This window comes from Falco biarmicus, chromosome 4 (assembly GCF_023638135.1).
Source record: "Falco biarmicus isolate bFalBia1 chromosome 4, bFalBia1.pri, whole genome shotgun sequence".
In the NCBI taxonomy this organism is placed as follows: Eukaryota; Metazoa; Chordata; class Aves; order Falconiformes; family Falconidae; genus Falco; species Falco biarmicus.
Genome location: NC_079291.1, coordinates 99,656,133 through 99,677,131, shown reverse-complemented (window position 1 = coordinate 99,677,131; position 20,999 = coordinate 99,656,133). Strand labels below are relative to the sequence as shown.

General features: G+C 40.8%; 1 protein-coding gene across 2 annotated transcripts; it reads left to right on the top strand.

Moving 5' to 3' along the window:
* Nucleotides 1-1,287: 1,287 nt before the first annotated feature.
* Nucleotides 1,288-16,713, top strand: CCDC174 (coiled-coil domain containing 174). 2 transcript variants are annotated; one of them, XM_056337006.1, is made up of 11 exons: nucleotides 1,288-1,398; nucleotides 2,782-2,886; nucleotides 5,865-5,965; nucleotides 6,894-6,952; nucleotides 8,043-8,223; nucleotides 10,114-10,209; nucleotides 11,654-11,790; nucleotides 12,188-12,282; nucleotides 12,529-12,676; nucleotides 13,730-13,864; nucleotides 15,607-16,713. In XM_056337006.1, exons 1-11 carry the CDS (start codon nucleotides 1,357-1,359, stop codon nucleotides 16,560-16,562), a joined length of 2,055 nt encoding a protein of 684 aa, XP_056192981.1. In that variant the 5' UTR covers nucleotides 1,288-1,356; the 3' UTR covers nucleotides 16,563-16,713. The 2 variants fall into 2 exon arrangements, with proteins under 2 accessions (XP_056192981.1, XP_056192982.1); XM_056337007.1 differs by lacking the exons at nucleotides 1,288-1,398; nucleotides 2,782-2,886 and adding an exon at nucleotides 5,029-5,268.
* Nucleotides 16,714-20,999: the final 4,286 nt, after the last annotated feature.

The window sequence follows — 20,999 nt, the reverse complement described above, 5'->3', positions numbered from 1 at the left end:
TTCCCACTCCCTGGAACAGAGGTGTAGCTTACTTGGCAACTGAGTATCTCTTCATACATATCAGCTCTGCAATACTGTGTCCACGAACTATTTAAACATGGGCCTGACCCAGCTTCCCAAACACAAAAGCAATACATTGCAAAAATCAAAAGAACTGTATCTGATGCTTCCATGAGCTGTCACATCGCCAAGCAACAACATCAGAGCACCTTATATTTTTCCACCGTAATAAAGACAAGTGAAAGGCAGCTTCCTCTTGCAACTCCAGATAATTATGATCTTCAGAATCACTTTGAATTAAAACCTATCATGCAGGCTTTTTTCTTCATGGGGATGATAAAGGATGCAATGAGCTAACCAGTACAAGTAAAACACTGAATCTCGCTCCCCAAGAGCTACCTGTGCTTATCTCTGAGGTTACAGAACTGGCTCCAGCACATATAGGTAGGTTTGTACTGGGTTATTATGGTCCACACTTGTCAGTCCTGCAAAGCTGTGGCTAATTAACTCCCCACTTCCCTCAGCAGGGGTCTGCATAGGCAGAGGGCCAAGGACAGCAGCCTCAGCACTTCATCCCCAGTAAATGGCTTGAGGCAGCCCGGAGGGCACTGATCACAGGGCTGAACCCAGCCTAGTGTTGAAGGAGATGGCTGTCTCCGGCTCCAGGGACGTTTCAGGTCTCATCTCCATAGCCCCCGTGTATCAACTGTGGCAGGAAGGATTTTTTGGTTTGGTTTGGTTTTTTATCAATACCTAAATTTTGACCATGTACTTCTTTATTTAGCCCCAAACCCAACTCTAGGCAGGCCTGAAATCCTGCTGAGCCCTATTTCATTTTTGGCCACAGTGGCCATCCCCCAGCCCACCACAGCCCATGCCAGCTCCAGCCCCGGGTCACGCACGGCCATTTCCAATGGGGCACTTGAAGAATTTGGCCTCTGCCTGCCAGAAGCGCTCATTTTCACACACAACTTGAGCACAGGCTGGGAGGTTTCAGCCACCACCAAGCCACGCCAGGCCCTGTAAGCCTTGCTCACTGGCTGCCCTGCGGACACGGCGAGAGGCTCTGAGGCAGAAAGGGCCCATCATTGCTGCAGGCAGCCCAGCCGAGGCCGGGCCGGTGTTGCCGGCGGAACCGCACACCCGGGCACCGCTGCTCCGCGCCCGGCCGCCCTGTGGAGCCCCGCGCCCCTCCCTCCGCCATCTTCCCTCCCCAACATGGCGGCGCGGAAGCGCCTGCCTCACCTCACAGCGCTGTCGCAATAGCGCTTCTCCTTTGCTGCGCTTTACGGCAAGACCGCAAAGCGGGGAGGCAGGCGTCCGGCAGGGGCGGCTGCCGGGGGAGCCGGGGCCGCCATGGACCGGAGGAAGAAGCCGCTGGACGTGGCCGCCTCGTCGGTGAGTGGGGGAGCCTGGCCGTGGCCGGGTGCAGCAGCGGAACCCCCCGCCTCCCCGCGGGGGGCTGTCGCGCGGCTTATAATGGTGGAGGGCGGCCGGGCGGGCCGGGCCGGTACAGGCCGTGCGGCTCGGGGCAGGGCGCAGGGCGGCCTTCTGCCCCCCGCCCTGGCCCGGCCGCTGGCCTACGGGGGCTGGCGGGGAGCGCCGTGCCGGGCGGAGCGGGGGCCCCGGTGGCACCTCGGGCCCGAGCCGGGGCCGGGGGCTGCTCCCTCGCCCCCTCCCCGCCCGAACGCGCCGCGGTCTGCGCCTGCCTGTGCCGGAGCTGAATTTGCCCCATCCCTGAAGTAATAATAAAATTAGGGCACGGGAAGGAAATGTGAGTTTATTTCGTGTTTTTTTCTAAGCAACGGGAGGCCCGTGCCTTGGCGGGCTAACCTGGACCCGGAGGGGTGGTGGGATACTGTGCCGCCCTGCTCCCCCGGCAGCCTCTGGCAGGAGGCTGCAGCCAAGCGCTGCATTTTCCCAAATAAACAGTTAGTGTCAGCTGTGGGTTGTTGCATACGAAGGATCCAACACTGAATGTTTGGATGATCGCTTCTAAGTAGTGGGAGAAAAAGGGCTGATTTACAACACTAGCCATCATTCTTACAAGGACCCGAAAAGCAAATGTTTTAGTGTTGGAAGCAAGTTTCCACTTTCCTGATTTAATGTACATCTGTGAAATTTGTCTTCTGACACTTGAAGGGAAAGTGGCACGATATCCTCTTCCAGACTAGGTTTCTTATTGTCATTTCAAGATAATAGCCCTGCTGATGTTTCCTAACAAAACATGAGTGGGTGTTGGTCACGGGTGGCAGTGCTACTTACAAATTTATTAAAAAAAAAAAAAAAAAAGAAGAAAATCTAAAACTATATAAACAGGATATAAAACGGGGAAAAAAATATATATTATGAAAGCAAAATTATTTTCTGAGGCAGGATTTTATTCATACCTAACAATTAGAAGCTTCTTTTTCAAAATCAGTAGTGTTATTTCATTAGTCCTTCTTTCGTTGTTTGCTATTGAGAGGCTGGTAAAATCTGTGAGGATTGATGTCTCTCTTATTCCCATTAGGTATGAAAGAATCAAGGATATTGTTGGGGGTTTTTTTAATCCCTAATAATTTGCATTCTTTGGGTTTTATGTATTGTTTGCTGTAAACTTAAGTGATCTTTGTGACCAGATCAGTGCTTCGAAGTTCTGCATAAAAATGCAATCAAATGCTCATATAACTGTAAATGCTGGATTTTTACTAGAAATAGTTATTATTTTATTACAGTAATTGATGCATATGCATGTGATATGTCTCAGTTATTTATTTGTTTATTTTGCTGTTGATGTAGTTAGTGGATCTCAAAGCAGAACTCTTCCGAAAGCAAGAAGAATTCAAGAAAGAAAAGCTACTGAAAGATGCTGGCATCTTTGCGAAGCCCAGAACTTCTAATAAGGTAGAAATGTTTTTCCATGGTTGTTCTTGTCATTCTTTCTCCTTAAAGTAAGGAAGTTCATTTCAAATTGAAACAAATAAATACTCAGAGCTGTGTTACTCTTCAAATGTAAAATCTCCATCACGAGGATGTTCTTTAAATTTCATTTCCAGGTGAGATTCTTGTGCACAGCGGAAAACTTGCCTAATGCTTATGCCCATCTAAATCACCACTTAATCTTCATTCCCCAAGGAGCCACAGCTTTTGTAATTACAGGAGAAGATGTTTCTTTTTTTTCCCCCAAGATTTTCTATGGTTCCCTGAAGGATGGAAGACGAGAGACTCTTCCAGAATCAGTGAACATTCTTGATAAATGCTTTGCTATCTGTTCCTCTACATCGCAGTGTATAATAATGAATTGTCTCTTGTGTTTTACTCTTTACTGCACATTACGTTTTATTCATTCTGTAGCTTTCTAGTAGTTGAATATAGTATTGCTGCCGTATTTGAAGAACACGCAGCATTTACAGCGTTACGCTGCAAACAGGCAAACTGATTGTATTTTATATCTAAAGCGAAGGTGATAGAGAATAGAAGCAATTCATAGCTTTGTTATTACTTTAGTAATCAGCAAGATTGTTCTTACTAATTTTTTTTAACCTTAAATATCTTTGCCAGAATACATTTTGTCCAATTTCTGAGTGCTTTTTTTTTTTTCCTTCTCAGCCTGTCCTGAGCTATTATATCGTACTGCAATCTCTGTAATTTTAGGACATACTGTCTGTGTCCTGCATCACAGTAGGTATAGTCTCAAGTCATAGAATCGTAGAATTGCTTGGGTTAGAAGGGACCTTAAAGATGATCTAGTTCCGACCCCCCTGCCGTGAGCAGGGACACCTTCCACTAGACCAGGTTGCTGAAAGCCCCATCCAGCCCAGCCTTGAACACTTCCAGGGACGGTGCATCCACAGCTTCTCTGGGAAGCCTGTTCCAGTGTCTCACCACCCTCACAGTAAAGAATTTATTTCTAATATCTAATCTCAATCTACCCTCTTTTAGTTTAAAGCCATTACCCCTTGTCCTGTCACTACAGGCCCTTGTAAAAAGTCTCTCTCCAGCTTTGTTGTAGACCCCTTTTAGGTACTGGAAGGCTGCTATAAGGTCTCCCTGGAGGCTTCTCTTTTCCAGGCCGAACAACCCCAACTCTCTCAACCCATCTTCATAGGAGAAGTGCTCCATCCCTCTGGTCACCTTCACGGCCTCCCCTGAACTTGGTCCAGCAGGTCCGTGTCCTTCTTATGCTGGAGGCTCTAGAGCTGAATGCAGTACTCCAGGTGTGGTCTCACAGGGGTGGAGTAGAAGGGGAGAATCACCTCCCTCAACCTGCTGATCACGCTGCTTTTCATGCAGCTTTTCATACAGTTGGCTTTCTGGGCTGCAAGTACACATTGCTGGCTCATGTTGAGGTTCTCATCCACTGACAACCCCAAGTCCTTCTCTTCAGGGCTGCTCTCAATCAATTCTCTGCTCAGCCTGTGTTTGTGCTTGGGATTGCCCTGACCCATGTGCAGGATCTTGCACTTGGCCTTGTTGGACTTCATGACGTTCGCACCAGCCTGCTTCTCAAGCCTGTGCAGGTCCCTCTGGATGGCATCCCTCCCCTCCAGTGTGTTGACCACACCACACAGCTTGGTGTTGTCGGCAAACTTGCTGAGGGTGCACTTGATCCCACTGTCCACGTCACCAACAAAGACGTTAAATAGCACTGGTCCCAATACCAACCCCTGAGGAATGTCAGTCATCACTGATCACCACGTAGACATTGAGCCATTGACTGCAACTCTTTGAGTGTGACCATCCTTCAATTCCGTATCCATTCATCAAATCCATGTCTCTCCAGTTTAGAGAAAAGGCTGTCATGCAGGACAGTGTCAAATGCTTTGCACAAGTCCAGGTAGACTTTGCTCTTCCCTTATCCACTAACAGTGTAGCCCCACCACTGAAGGCCACCGAATTTGTCAGGCACAATTAATTTTTCCTTAATGAAGCCATGTTGGCTGTCACCAATTGTCCTCATTTTGGCTGGGATAAAGTTGATTTTCTTCTAAACAGCTGGTACAGTGCTCTGTTTTGGATTTAGTATAGTAACAGTGTTGATAACACGCTGATGTTTTAGTTACTGTTGAGCAGCGCTTACTCCACGTCAAGGACACTTCAGTTTCCCATGCTCTGCCAGTGAGCAGGTGCACAAGAAGCCAGGAGGGGACACAGCCAGGACAGCTGACCCAAACTAGCCAAAAGGATATCCCATACCATGGAACGCCATGCTTAGTGTATAAAATGGGGGGAGTTGGCCAGAGCTGCCAGTCACTGCTCGGGGACCGGCTCAGCATTGCGCAGCAGGTGATGAGCAATTGTACTGTGCATCACTTGTCTTTCCTGGGTTTTATTCCTCTCTGTCTCTCTCCCCCTTTTCATTATAGTTGTTGTTGTTGTTATTGGTATTATTATTACTGTTACTGCATTTTACCTTATTTCAGTTATTAAATTGTTCTCTCAATCCACGAGTTTTAAACTTTTTCCAATTCTTTCCCTCATCCCACCAGGTGCTTACTTGGTAAGTGAGCATGGTACTTAGTTGCCAGCTGGGGTTAAAGCACAACACCAGTCACCTCCTTATTTTCCATGTGCCTTAGCATAGTTTCTAGGAGGGTCTGCTCCATCATCCTGCCAGGCACAGAGGTGGGACTGACTGGCCAGTAGCTCCCTGGATCTTCCTTATTTCCTTTTTCAAAAGTGGAGGTTATGTTTCCCCGTTTCCAGTCAGTGGGAACTTCACCAGACTGCCATGACTTCTTAAATATTGAGGTGTTATTTAAAAAATCTTTCATGACTGATTCACAAAGTTTGCATTATGGAGCTGAAATATTTTTTAATCATTACCATTTCAATATTTTTATTTATTTATGTATTTGTTGTTATAAAATTGTACTCTATAGAAACCAAGCATCTGGAACAAACAAAACACAGGAGTTGCAAATCGAGCTGAGAAAGATATTGAGCAGAAGACAGAAGAGGAGCATATATTAGATAAATCAAGGTAACTGTTAGGCTCTGTAAGAAAGGAATGCTGTGTAGAATTTGTTTAGAAAAGCACTAAAGCAAGTTATGCATGTTTTGGACCAGCAGTTCTTATTAGACCAAGCGATAAAACCATCATCAATTTCATGCTCTTTACCAGTAGTGTACAAACTGCATCTCAGCAGTCTCATGCTCTAGGGATAACTGCCCTCACATTATCATGGCTGTCTAAATATGTCAGGTTACTGATTTTTGAACGTCATCTTTAGAATTAAAAGCCAGGGCAGCAATACATTAGAATTCTATAGCAAAGTGTTTCTTGGACTTGACAGAAAAATGGCTCGCTTTTTTCCCCAAGAGTTATGTCATCTTCTAAATGTGTTTGATGTTCAGTAAAATATATGTTGAAAATGCAATTTATAAGCCATTTGCTGTTTCTCTGTAAGCAGTTCCTTGCTCTGCTCTTCAAAATTGTCCTCTACCATTCCAGAAATTAGGTGAGGTTTTCTGTTTAGTTTCTAAGATTTTTCCTTTTGTCTCCCCGCCCCCCCCCCCCCCCCCCCCCCCCCCCCCCCCCCCCCGGTAAAACAGTATTTCAGTATCCCACACCTGCAAATAATGATCTAGCTTCTAGTGTTTATGACAGACAATAGTAGTTAGATAGAGGTGAAGTACTTGTTACATCATGTTCCTGCCTACTTGACAGACTAAAAATTAATTCTGTATCTTCACTAAAATTATTTTCAGTATAGACTTTGGAACTGGATAACTATGTACCTTCAGAAATGTCAGTTAAGGTTCAAAACAAAAACCAGGCATGAGTCAGCTTCTAATAAACATTTCAAGCACTCCTGGAACTTTCCGGTTTGTGTAGCGCTGAATTGGTTGTTTTGAACTGTGTTTGGAATTAGTGGGATTGCAATGTTAGTTTTCTTTTTCCTTTTCAGGAAGAAACTAGAAGAGAAAGCAAAGCTCTATGAGAAAATGACAAAAGGCGACTTCCCAGGTGAACAAAACTAGTTTTAAATGAGTTTTTTTTTATATATATATAAACTTGTTTGTAAAGTTCACCCTAAAAGTTGGTATTTTTGACTATCTGGTGGTTTACAGCAGCTACACTATGAATTCACTGCTTGTCTTCTTACATGGGAATTTTCTTTTGGAGTTATACAAAGTGATTGGTATGGGTTATTCTGAAAGGGACAAAAAATATACTAGAGAAAATAAAACTATTTTTGAAGGACAGCCTATCCTAGTAAAGCACTATGGGCTTGTTTCACTCATTCATTAAGTGGGTGGAATATGTTCTGGTTTTCCAATACAGAATTTTTGAAAAACAAAATTAATTTATTCTGCATTATGCAGTCTTTGAATTACATTGCTGGTTCTGTCCTGCATTTTAATTTCTGGACCTTTTTGAGGAGTAGAGGAGCAGGAGGGGAGCCTGGCTGGTTCGTATTGACAGTCATGCAGCTAATAGGGTTAGAGAATTTTGGACCAGCAGTTCTCATAAGACCAACCAGTAACAGAGTTAGAGAATTCTAATCTGTCCCTTTCTTCTCCCAAACGTTCAATCCCTTGCAAGAAGTAATTATTAAAATAGAATCCAATTCTCCTTGTGATTAATCTGGAATGTTTTCTTTACTATTGTCCATCTTTGACCATAGGGCCCCACCACTTTTCTCTGTTTTTCTAAAAAGTACTCTAGTGACTGCTTAACTATGGACAACATACAAAATTTTAAGCACCAAAAAATTATTTGAACTGTTACATAACAAACTCTATGCTTCTGAAATAGTTAATGAGCTATGAAATAATATTTTATTATAAACACTGCAACCTTTCCTGTATTGTACACAAACAATTAATTACTTTAAAATACCTTAAAATTTCTATTCAGAAATAGGGGTTATCACTGTGGAGCCATTTGTAGCTCCAAGTTTGTTGGGCACTGAATGAGATTTAAGTAATCCCCAATAGTGTGGTCAAGGGCATTTCTGGCAGCTGAAAAGCTGATTGTGGCTATTTTCTATTGATTTTGTGCTCAGTTCTGTTCTTTTCATGGCTGTGCTCTAAGAATCGATTTTCTGCCTTAGATGAAGAAACTGAGGATTTGTACCTAGTGGATTTCACTCAGAAGATCATAGATAAACAGCACGAAGTGCAGGAACTGTATCAGAGCGAAGCTGCTCAAAAGACTTTAGAAAAAGAAACAGATGATGAGGAAACTCAACCTGAAATGGAAATACCACCACCTGAGAACCCAGATGAAGAATGGTTGGTACTACTGATGGGGCTAAGCTGTCCTGACTAGTCTGCTTCTTGAAAAGTGCATGAGAAAACAATGTTATTCTCCAAAGTATGTGGAGTGGTGAAGAGGTGGTAACATTTTTTCATTTCATCTCTCTTGAAAAGACAGTCCTTCATGTTACTTTCGTTTCCATATAGGTAACACTGCCGTAGAGTCTACATGCAGGATTTTGAGAAACACCAATCAGGAAAATGCACTATAAGTGAGACAATGTCCTCTCTTTTTCTTGCATAGTTTATGGGAGTTGTGATTGCAGTATTGATACAGTTTTATGCTGTGGTGTCTTGAATTGAAATGTACTTCAGCAAAATTTGGGGGTTTTACTATATCCAGCTTCTCTAAATCATGTGTGACTTACAAAATGAGCAGTCATCATCTTAAAGGAGAGAAACTGGCTGTAAAAAGAACATGATTTTCCAGCATTTCTTCCACTGTTCAACTGCAGCACAGCAAATACTCTATGACATTCCAAGTAACCACTAGTCTTTCATCCAAGATTTAGGAGTAATTATGAAACCAGTCTGACTAAACATTTTACTTGCCCATTTGCTTAAAATGCTTACCGAATAGAGATTTTACTTCTGGCAATTGGTTTATATCAGCAGTAAACTGATACAAAACGGAGCACCCCTGTTCTCCAGCTTATTAAGCCAAGAAAAGATTTGCAATGTAATGTTTCAGAATAAATTGGGAGAATAAATCCAGTAGAGTACCAGAAGACTGCTAGGTTGGAAAGGCAGGTATATCCATTACCAGCATCTTACTGAAATTTAAGATGAAACTGTCTATGAGTGATGGGCTCAAACTGCTTTCTGCTCTTACCACTGTAAAGTATCAGAAATCTAAACTGATAAATTTTACTGTTCACCTGCTGCTTTTCTATCACTGCCTACATCTCACTTCAATGACGTATTAATATTAATATATTGTCCATCTCAGTGAAGCCATATCCTAATGAGGGTATTTGAGTACTAGCATAGTTAATGCTAATTATTCTACAGCCATAGTTACATCTTTACTATGGAGAATGCAGATTTTTTATTTACTGATGTCAGATTATAATAGAAACCAAAGGGCACTGAGTATATACTAAGCTGTAGATATCCTTAGAAATTGTGTAAAAGACTTAACATACTAAAAGCACAGATCTTCAGAAGTCTGTTTTTTGGGGACTAGATTGCCAGTCATGCTTTTTCAGATGTAATACTAATTCTTTAGAATGGGATAATTGAGGCAGCTTGATGCTAAAGAACTTTCTAGCATTACAGGAAAATAAGTATAGCTCCTAACAGCTCTTTCGACAACTGTAAATTAAGTGTTCAGTACTATAAAGAGTTGAATAAGAAGCACAGCATGTCCTTCAAAGGAACATTTTGCTTGCAGTTTAGTTAGCCTTTGTTATGCCACTTGAATGAACACTATCAGCCTATTCTAAATGAGCTTTAGACTGATAAATGAAATATATTGTAGCAATTTCATATCTGCCAGAAGTCAATGCTGCATCATTATTTTCACCGTCGGAAGCAAGTAATAGGCTGTTTTCTTTTGATGTGAAAACTACATGATGTTGCAACTTTTTAACAATTTTTTACACCATCTTATTGCCAAGGCAAACAACTGGCTCAAAGGGAGGCTGAGTAAATGTCTGTGATAAAACTGTCATATGCCCTGTCCAGAAGGTGTGCTCTTAACCTGTGTGTCTGTTAATTGAAAGGTAGAAGAAACTGTCACACATGGAGAGACTGAGAGGTGATGAATACTCTTTGGAATGTGTCACTGCTTCTATCTTCTGGTTAAGAGTTCTGTAAACTTGCAGATGGAAGTTCTGCATCAAATTTCCTTTGCATTTGTTACAGGGTTGATTATGTTGATTTCCTGGGCCGATCTAGACGCTGTATGAAGAAAGATTTGCCAGGTCTACTTAAAATGGATCAGGAACTTCAAGGGAAAAGGTGTGGTTTCTCTAATGGCAGTGCATGTTCCTTGCAGTATTTAACGTACCTTTTCTTTTTTTATGAGAAGGAAGAGAGTTTGTACTTTGTTACCTCATTCTCAATCCAGACATGTTGATGCTACTGCTTTCTCTAGATTTATTTTAGACAAACTTCTGCAGGTTACAACATTGTGCCTTAAAAAATAGACAGAGTAGCTACAGAGAAATTGTGCATGGCTGTGATTTTATCAAAACTTTCTGTTATAAATTGATGTATTATTCCAATGCTTCTACTTTATTTCACCTTGGCAGCTGACTATTTGAAATATGTGGCTGGTGTATTGGTTTTGGAATTGCAACAGAATTGAGACCATGGATATCAAATAACAGCCCAAATAAAATGTTTAATAAACTACTAAGGGACACTTTTTGATGTCAATGCTGACTAAATCTAAAATGTCACTTAGAGAGCATAGTTTGCAGAGAAAAGTTCTAATAAATTGACTTAGCAGTCTCTCAGATACTGGGTGCATCTTTTAAAACTGCGGTCCTGGTATGGAAATTGTATTTTATTATACCTTCCAGAAAATGCCAGAGAAGTGATTCCTGGTTCTCTTTAACCTGGAGACTGATGACAGTCTTTTAGCAATGCCAAATTCATTGTGACATTCAAAGTGAATTTGTTAATCTCCATTTGTTTCTCTTCTGTTAAACAGCTGTTTAACAGCTCTTTTGTTAAAATTATTATAGCAGCAGAGAATTGTTTTAGAAAATAATCTAAAGGCACCTCAAGTAAGTCCTTATTGCTGTTGGAGTGAAAATTCTTTCACAGTAACAACTCAGTAGTGTGTTCTCTAAATTTTAAACATAAGATGGAGAATATGAGTGCTTTGAAATTGCAGTCTCTGAATTGATATGGATGACAGTGAGCAAAACCAGCTTTAGCTAGACAGTAAAAGAAGAAGATCTTGCTGCTTCTCTTGGGAAAACAGAAATATTTCCCATGTTGGGTATTAATATATGGCATGGACTTATAGGGTAATTTAATGGGTTGGTTTTTGTTACTAAAAGTACCTTTCATTTTCTTACATTAAATATGAAATGCTTGTTTCTATATGTGATTGCTAGAATCCCAGCAGATGCCAGTAAAAGTGATTATTTCATCTCGTCGTTCTGTGATTTGATAGTGGTTTCATAAAGCTTCTGAGAAAAGATATGATTAAGTCTTTTAATAACATAATTCTACGAGTACCTTGTTTCAAAGGTAGTTTTGTATTTCTTTCTTCACCGTGTACCATAGTCATCAATGTTGCATCATTAAATGATGCCTGCAGTGATCTGTGTTTTCTAAAAACTGCAACAGTGGATCAGACCAATTGTACTTTCACTGTTTGATGCCGTAAAATTGTAAGTTCTGCTCTGTAATCCCTATCTTTTTTTTTTTTTTTTTTTTTTTCAATTAGACAAGGTCTTGATGGGAATACTCTTTTATCTGAAGACATGAGAAAAGAACTTCAGAGGCAACAGTGGGAAAAAGAAGAGGAAGAAGCCCTCAGAAAACCCATGGGACCCATTCATTATGAGGACATTCGAGAAAATGGTATACTTCCATACTTTGTGTTGCTTGTCTTTGTATCACCAAAGAGATTAGTTTTAGAGGAATCAAGGGAAAGTTAATTCCTGTGTCTTTATGGCAAAATGTAAGTATGTCTTAAACAACATAAGTAATAACCATCCAAACTACCAGTACATAAAATCTAGATTTATTTTTTCTCAAATGTAATTTTTCAAATTTCAGTACCTCCTACTTGTGTTCTCCTTTGTGAAGCTTCACTTCATGCATCATCTAAAACAAGCCCTTTTTAGCCATCTAAAACTAATGTGTGTATTGTTGGGAGTAATTCTGTGCCTGAAAGCAGGATGCATGGTACTTGCAGTTACTGTCAATTATGAACTGAATGTAACTTAAAATCTACTGATTTTCTTCTTCTTTTCAGAGGCCAGGCAGCTTGGTGTTGGTTACTTTGCCTTTTCTCGTGACAAAGAACTTAGGAATAAACAACGGGCAACACTGGATATGCTAAGAGAGCAGGTATGAGCTTAATGAGCAAATTAGGGTACAAGGAAATTTAGTTTCAGTGGTCACTGTCGTTGATTTGTTGTCTTAAGTCTTATACTAGGTGATACCTGCAGCTGACTCCCCCAAAAATTTGGCCTCTTTTTCCCTATTGAAACATGGTACTTGATAAGGATTGCTTGTAGTTGTTTAGTGAAGGAAGATATGTGGTTGATTATAATAGCAAAGGAAGATTAATTCATGTTTTTCTTTGCTGTTAAGACACTTGATCAGAGAACTAAACGTGAACAGTTAAAAGAAAAAAGGAAGGCAGCTCTAGATGCAAGGCTGTCTAAACTTCGAGCGCGGAAGATTAAGAAGTTAAGGGAAGCTGGATTAGAGGAAGAGGCAGAAAAATTGGAGAAAGGAGGTATGATCTGCTGCCTTTTGAAGTTAATATTTGCTATTTCATCTTGTACTTGACTGAGGGACAGGCACGCTCTAATTGATTTAGGTTTGGACATTCAATGTATTGCTATTATGTGTTCTATATATGCAATTAGTATAACTGCTAAGATAGTGAGAGTTCATATAATTGTGTGTACGTGTAAAATCATGCCAGAAAGAGCTTAATAATGCGGGTAGAAATGTTGTATGTAGATTGTAGATTTTTTTCGATTCACACCTGACAGCAGGAAATATGTGCGTTAATTATGCAGGCTAAGATTAGAGCTGATGAAATTTTACTGTCTTTTTTTTTTTTTTAGGATGAGGTAGAATAAAACACAGTAACAAGTTAGTTTCGGTATCATACACTCTTACAGTTTCAGTACAGTCTGTAAATTGGACGTAAAGCTGACTTTAGGATTTAGGAGGATGATTTTGAGTTGTAGTCCCATCTGCGCTGTCTCCCTCATGACACTGCTAGTCGACTTGTACTGTCTGCCTCCCACTGTAAAATATAGCTAATATTTCACTGTGTCAGAATTCTATGCAAGTGATTAATTGTGAAGTGTTCTGGAAACAAAGAACAGTAATGTGCCACTGCTAACTGTTACTGTTGTTCAGAAGAATAAGAATGCAAATTGTTTTCTCCAGTATGAAATGGAGCTATCATGCTGATGTTCTTAATTTACGTAAATTTTCTAGCTTTGATATGACACTCAGCACATTCCTTTTTGTGTTATTAGGCAATAGATTTTCCACAGTCTTTTTGATACAACTAGAAAGCTAATAGTGTTTCTTGGTAGATAATCAGGAAGCGTTATCTGGCTTACCTGTTATCTTTTCTGAACTAATATGCAAGAATTAGAAAACTTAAAAAAATCACCTTCCCACTTAGATGCATTTCATTATTAGAATGAAATTAGATAACTAGTATGAGCTTTATAAATGCAAATAACTCTTGCTTCCTATTCCTCTTATGCGGTTCATATAGATTTTATCCTGTTACTAACAAATACTGTCTCTTTCTGTAACATAGAGGTGAAAGGTGTCACTGAGGAACCAGAAGCTCCCAGAGTTACTGCAGCAAGCAGAAAGGTAGAGGTTGTCATCCAGGAGAGAAGAGATACAAAGCCTGGAGTGCCTTATGTCCGAGAGTGGGATAAAGGCAAAGGTAAGGAAATGTAGATTCAGAAACATTGTTCATAAGCAGTGTGCATGCTACTACTTTCATTTCCATTTTTGTTTTGCGACAAAGTACGGTAAGACTGAGAAGTGACAAAATACTTTCTCCCTTTGTATTCATGAATCTCTGGTGTCTGTTGCGGTGACTGACAAGGCATGCCTTAGTGCCAGTGCTGCTATAATGTCCCCATAGTCTTTTTCTTCTATATGAGTTACTCCGTTTCTGGATGATCCAGAGAGATTGACAGAATGACAAATTTCATAGTTCATAAGATTTACTGTCTTTCAGCGTGATCTTTTCTTGATGTATTCCTGTAGTTCATGCTGCATGATGGCAGGATGTATTACACTGAAACTGGTACAGGACAGAGCTAAAAAGTGATGCAGGCAGAGACCGCTTCAGTGCCAATGTCCCATCTTGAAGCATCTTCCTTGTCACATCAAGTGATGACTGACTTCCAGATTGTTCCCAAACCCATTAACTCATTTTGGACCATTAATCTAAGCTCACACACATTCTTGTTGTCTCATGCCTGACTTCTTAGTAAAAGCAGACAAGGAATAGGCAAAGCACAAAAATGATGTCCACCTTCTTCAGTACTCCTGTAAGAGCAGCGTTCCTGTTCTGTGCAATACTGATATTTCCAGCTTCTTTTTACTTGTCACAGTCCCTTTGTGTTCAGTTAATGAACATAACTGTTAGGGGAAACTCTGACATTTCATTAAACCCCAAAACTTTCAGGTCCTATTAGTTAAATCTTTATCCTGCTTGACACTAGTTTTTTCCCTGCTTCTGAGGAATCCTAGTATCTGACTGACTTCCAAGCAGCACTGTACTATGCAACAAATATTATGCTCAGAAAGCAGACAGCTTACTCTAAAATGTGAAGTAAAATAGCTGTGGTTCACTGAACATAAATGTAACACAACCATCTAAATTAGAATAAGGAGGGATAAACAGAACTTGCTCTTAGATGTTTTCCTCCTTACTGTTTCATGGTTTTTTATATTTTTACCAAAGCAAAGGAGGAAGTCCTGCTCTGATTGGGGTTCTATTTTGCTACATGAGGCAAATGTGTAGCCCTTCTATATCACAATTTTCTGCTTAATTTCTTACAGAAGTCTTGGTAGAAATGAATACTGAAAAGAATTTCACTGGTTTTAGAGACTAGGTTTGGGAGACATTTTCACAGTAGGTTTTGGGGATATCTTTTTAAAGTGTGGTGATCTTGAGCTGTCATTCCATTGCAGTCCCTCAGAACTATTTTTAATCAGAAATAAGCAGCTGTCACAGTAACTAGAATATCTACCGCTTCTGTTGAAATAAAGAAGTTACTGGGTTTCGCCTATGCCCGCTAGAGATAATCTCATCATCTCCATCTTCTCATAACTAAGCTCTTAATGCTATGATTGGTTTGCATTGTGATTCACCCATAACTAATTAGTCATTCTTTGTAACCAATGACCACATTGTTAAAGGATCTTAAAGTGACTAGGATGATTATACAGAGGATGGTAGTTATCTTTAATGCTCAATGCTTTTGTTCCTGCTCTGTAATGAAAGTGAACTGTCAGTTTAGCCAGCAATCTAGTACTAGATGAAAAAGTAGCTTCAAATGGCTTTTCAGAGCTGCATCTTCTCAGTTTCCTCATTTCTTTTCTCTCCTTTCTGATGTGATCTTCAGACCCTGAAATCTGTATTCAATCTACCATTTTTCCTGTTTCTAACAGAACTGATGTTTGGACAGTGGTCAAAGAAACAGGAAGAACTCAGGGATGAGCGAGATCCAGAATTTGCACCACCTTCTGATTACTTTACGGGACAAAAAAAAGATGATAATTACAGAAGTCAGAATTTGAACAGTCCTGAAACCTCATCTGAAAAACTGGAAACAGAGAAAATGCAAAACCAACAGACGCCATCAGTGCAGGCTAACAGCAGCAGTGTTGAAGATGTGCCACCGTCACTGCAGGCTTACAACAGCAATGTTCAAGACGAGTCGGCATCAGCAGAGGCCTGTGGCAGTGACACTCAAGATGTGCCATCATCAGCGGAGGATGACAGCAGTGATGATGAGGGTACGCTGCCATCAGCACAGGCTTATGGCTATGGCGCTCAAGGTGGGCTGCCATCCATGCAGGTTTACGGCTATGGCGCTCAAGATGTACTGTCATCAATGCAGGCTTACGGCTATAGTGCTCATGATATGCCATTTCCAATGCAGCCTTACGGCTACGGTGCTCAAGGTATGCTGCCACCAATGCACACTTACGGCTACAGCGGTCACGATATGCCCTTTCCAATGCAAGCTTACGGCTATGGTGCCCAAGATGTGCCCCCAGGAATGCAGGCCTGTGGCTGCGGCGCTCAAGATGTGCCCCCAGGAATGCAGGCCTGTGGCTGCAGCGCTCAAGATGTGCCCCCAGGAATGCAGGCCTGTGGCTGCAGCGCCCAAGAGGTGCCACCAGCAGCACAGGCCTGTGGCTGCAGCGCCCAAGAGGTGCCACCAGCAGCACAGGCCTGTGGCTGCAGCGCCCAAGAGGTGCCACCAGCAGCACAGGCCTGTGGCTGCAGCGCCCAAGATGTGGCATCTTCAGTGCAGACCAACAGCAGTGACACTCAAAATCAGGAACCACTTTACCAAAGTTTAGATGATATGCTGTCTTATTACAGACAAGTGACTTGAACTGAGCGAAAAAGAAAGCAAGAATTATGATATAAAGGACTGAAATAGAATTATCTTCTTGGCAAGAATGTGATTTTCCCACATCTGGGAAAAAAATATTCTGTAAGTAGATCCAAATAAATCTCCTGGAGACCTAAGCTGTTTTACATCACAGCTGCCCTTTTGCGCTGTTGGTTCTTCCCCCGCCCACCCCACCCCCCAAAAAAAATTTTTAAAAAGTATGTGCTTTTTTGGCAGTACTTAGTTTAGTACATACTTCATTTTAACACTTTGCCACTTAACACCTGAACTCTGGGGTATGTTAATGGTTTTCTTTCAAAAGATGAACTCTTCCTTTATTCTGTCACTCCCCAGCTAGCTTCTAATTTAGAGGTACTACAAGTTCAGTGATATCTGTAGAAACAGTATTGAAATGCAAGGCCCTCTGCTACTAAATACAGAACAGTTTTAGGAAATTTGGTACCTGCTTAATTTCCCGCCTTTAGGAAGTGCAAAATAGTATCTAGTGAATAGTGGTGGTTCACATTCTGTGTTCCTGAGGTCTGTAGATAACTCGTAATTCTGTGAAGGAAAATTAGAGTGGAGAGAGGCACTGCAGAAATAATAAGTGGTGATGGTTAGACTAAGAATCAACACTTCACTGAAGTACAAGCCTTGACACCTGAAATTACTGTCTTACCGGTTTAGAAAATGCTCTCGTAATTCTCCAACTGCATTTTTCTTGCATCATCTGTTGTATTTATGGCTTTCTTTAATACTTTTTTCAAAAAACTGTGATATTGGAGTTGTCATATATAAAAGCAGACCAATCTAACAAACAAGCTTTTATTTCAAAATTTTAGTAAACAAGAAAAATGCTTATTTACCATGTAGAGTATTTTATTTCTGAAGGTAATTTAGATACCCCCATTTGTGTTTTAAAAGCTCATACAAAGATAAGGCCTAGAAAAGGAGGTTAGAGTGGGCAATGTCATGGATTGTCTGAAGTTGTCACAATGGTGAACATTTGAACAAAACGGTGAACTAGCCAAAGAGACAGAGATGATGTGCTACTCTTGCGTGCTTCAGTTGGATCTCAGGCTGCTTTGTGAAGCCTGGTGAACAGCACATGCATTCAAGGCGACTATGCAAACTTAGCAACATGCAGAACACATTCACTGTCCTCAGACTCTGTTTTAACCTCAGCTAGTAAACACTCTTCCACCTCTCCTCTCTCCTGTATCGCTGGCTTTTGCACAGGAATTTGCGGAGCAGGAATAACACCCTACAAGAGCACTAGTGGTACCATTTAAAAGGCAAAAAATACCCCAGTCTTTTATCCTTACCAAAAGGTTAAGAGACTGGAGCTTTATGATAACTTTGGGTTTCTGTTTCTCTCAGACCTAGAACTTGAGGATAGTGTGGCACTAATAATGGCCACATCCACCTGCAGTGCACAGAAAGCTTAGCAGCTGATACTGACCTGAACTCAGCTGTTGCATGTGGTGTTAGGGCATATATTTCTTCCTTTGTTTGAATCTTTTCAGTATGAATAAAGAACCTGAAAATAAATGATCGTATACTAATGACTAAAAGGAAGAGGATGATGTTAGAAACACATCTGTTTTTACTAAATGTGACAGCATCAATGCAGGTTTTTGCCCTCATTAAGTTTGGTACAATTTCAGGTTAGTCAACACCCATGAGATGGCAATGTCAGTGTGTGAGGTGGGGCAGAATTGGTTTCCAGCTTAGAAATACTGCTTTTTTTAAAGCAGGTCATGCATTTAGAAGTATTTTATGAAATCTATTGGAAAAACAATCCCTTTTGACCAGAGATGCTTTAAGTAATCCATATTTAAATTTCATAGCAAGAAAGAATTTAGTACGGTATTTTCTTGGTTCCTGCAAATAAACTCAGACGAATGAGAGATTCTGCTGTTTGAAAGAAACTGGAAAAAAGATTTAAAAAACTAACAAGTATTTTTTATCTTTGAAAGCTCGTAACTTAGAAACCACTATAATGCCTTTGGAAAACGAGAGCCCAAATGGTATCGTTGCAGTTTGGGGAAAAGGGAAATGGAAGATGGAAACTGGTGGAGCTGCTAAAGGTTGCAAAGGAATTACTAGTCCATGCTGAGTTAGACTCAGGAGCTCTTGTGGTCGAACTGGTGTTTTAACTCTGTATTAGGTTGTGTTCCTTTTTCTAATGTTTTGTTTGTTTGAGGCAGCTGTGGGAGGCAGGATCAACTGGAACATAAAAGCATGAGAAACTCCCCAGAGTGTTTTGAAGCTTGTTGAGCAGTGCAGTGAAGCATTTTAGGATGTTTTGGGTTGTGTACTTCAAGCTTTCTTAACCACTCTCAGTCTAGAATTGCAGTACATTACAATTATTTATTAATTAAGCCTCAGAATATTATTCTGAAGTAAGATAATATCACTATCCCCATTCCTCAGAAAGGAAAAGAATGTCTTATGCAAGGTCTGCAGCAGAGCAGAAGTTCAGTCCCAGTTCTCCAGGCTGGCTGATTTATGCTAGAGAAGTTTCATACTGAAGACCTTGCATGGATCAGTATGTGGAAGTTATTCAGAGTAGGCTATGATTTCCTGGGAGCTGAACTAACTCCAAAGAGTGGGCAAAGTACTTTAAAACGTTAGGGCTTGACTTGAATTCATTATGACAATCATACCCTTAAATGAATTTCCCTGAAGACAATATTTGTATTTATTCCACTACTATTCTAATCATTGACATTCATTTCCTACTGCCTTCTGGGCTTTGTTTTTTCTGTGCCCTTCAGACTGTGGGTAATTTTATGTATATATGTGATTTAGGAGCTACATTGTCTTTGCATTAGTTTAACACTGAGCTGGAGCTGTGCTAAGGAATGAAATGCCATTTATTATATCGCATTATGTAAAAAGATACAATCAAAGTGTTCCTTTGTTCAGCTTCATTTCCATAGCCTAATATTAAACACAGGAGGACTCTTGGCCAGGAAGGCAGTTCAGTGTCTACATTAAACTAAAGCCTATTGAGAACAGCTCTCCCACAGCAGTGATCTGTCGCTTTGCCATTTGGTCTCCTTCCCCCTTGTCTTGATTTTTGGCTGAAATGCTTTTGCATATTCTCTCATGCTGTGGAGCACACATTTCTATTCAATCTCACTCCTTATCTCACTCAGACCACCTCAAGTTACCTTCACTATAACTGGCAATATCATTCATTTCATTTAGTAATTCCTGGGGCAAACAATTGCTTATTGATACGCTGCCAAGGTTATATTTCTCTCATATTCTAGCCAGATCTAGAGGATGTTTCCCCTGCAAGTTACCTGCTTTGACACCAGCAGAAAATGGGTGTGCACTTGGGCTATGTTGGTAAGGATCTGCCACCATCAGTATATGACTGATATAAGTAAAGCAAGCTTGTACTTTCGCTCTTTGAGTGTGCAGAGTTCTGGGTACACTGAATTCTGGAATATGGTTGCATTTCATGTATTGAAACTGAGCTCTCTTACCAGTGGTGGCTCATGTTGCTCTCAGTGTTCTGCACTGAGCTGGGAGCATTCCCTGGCTCTTGGGCAGCATATCTGAGGCAGCTTTGTCTTACGTCTTTGCATGAATATTTTCCCGATACACAAGTTATCTTTGTCCAAAATGCAGAAAGCGTACAAGCATGCTTGAATTTCAACCTTCACCTGCTCTATCTGGCTAGCAGGACTCAATCTGATCTCCAGAGAAGTACCCTTAGAGAAAACAATTTTCTCTGTGTCACCAATGGCTGATTTTCACCCCCTTGGAAAGCAGCAGGGATCTGGATCTGACTGAACCGCTAGCATGTCAGCTAAGGCTGCTAGAAGGGGTAAACGGTATCCGTCTGCAACTCTGTAATGTTAGTGGCAGATTCTGTATCGGTCACATTGTCCTCATTAACTTTTTAATACAGATAGCTCTCCAAATTCTTCGATGTCCAGGAGGCCTTGCCCTGATACCAGTTTTATCAGTAGCTCTAAGCTTGTTAAAACCTAGTCCTGCTAGACCCTAATGTCTCCTGTCTTGTAGTAAACTTGGACCAAGATCTTTCCTCCTTTCCCTTTTTTTGGCCTGTTGCAATTTTGTCTAAAATTTATGCCCAACCTTAATCCCTAAGACCTAAGGTACTGACTTTGCATCTTGAAGAGGTTAAACAGAGGCAAGAACAAATGTAAAAATGTACCAGAAGTTGGTTAACATACAGATGACTGGATTAATTTAGCCCTCTGTCAAAGATATAGCCTCAAGCAGGCCATAGAAACTTGAACTTTCATAAAAATTCAATTGAAATTTAGCAGTTCTAGCTGGAAGTTTACTTTGTAATTAAAGAAGTGCTTTGCTTGCTTTCTCTAATTCAACCAAATAAAATTCTGTTTTCACAGAGAAGTAAATACTGTCCTTAGTAAGCATCTAAGGAAGAGA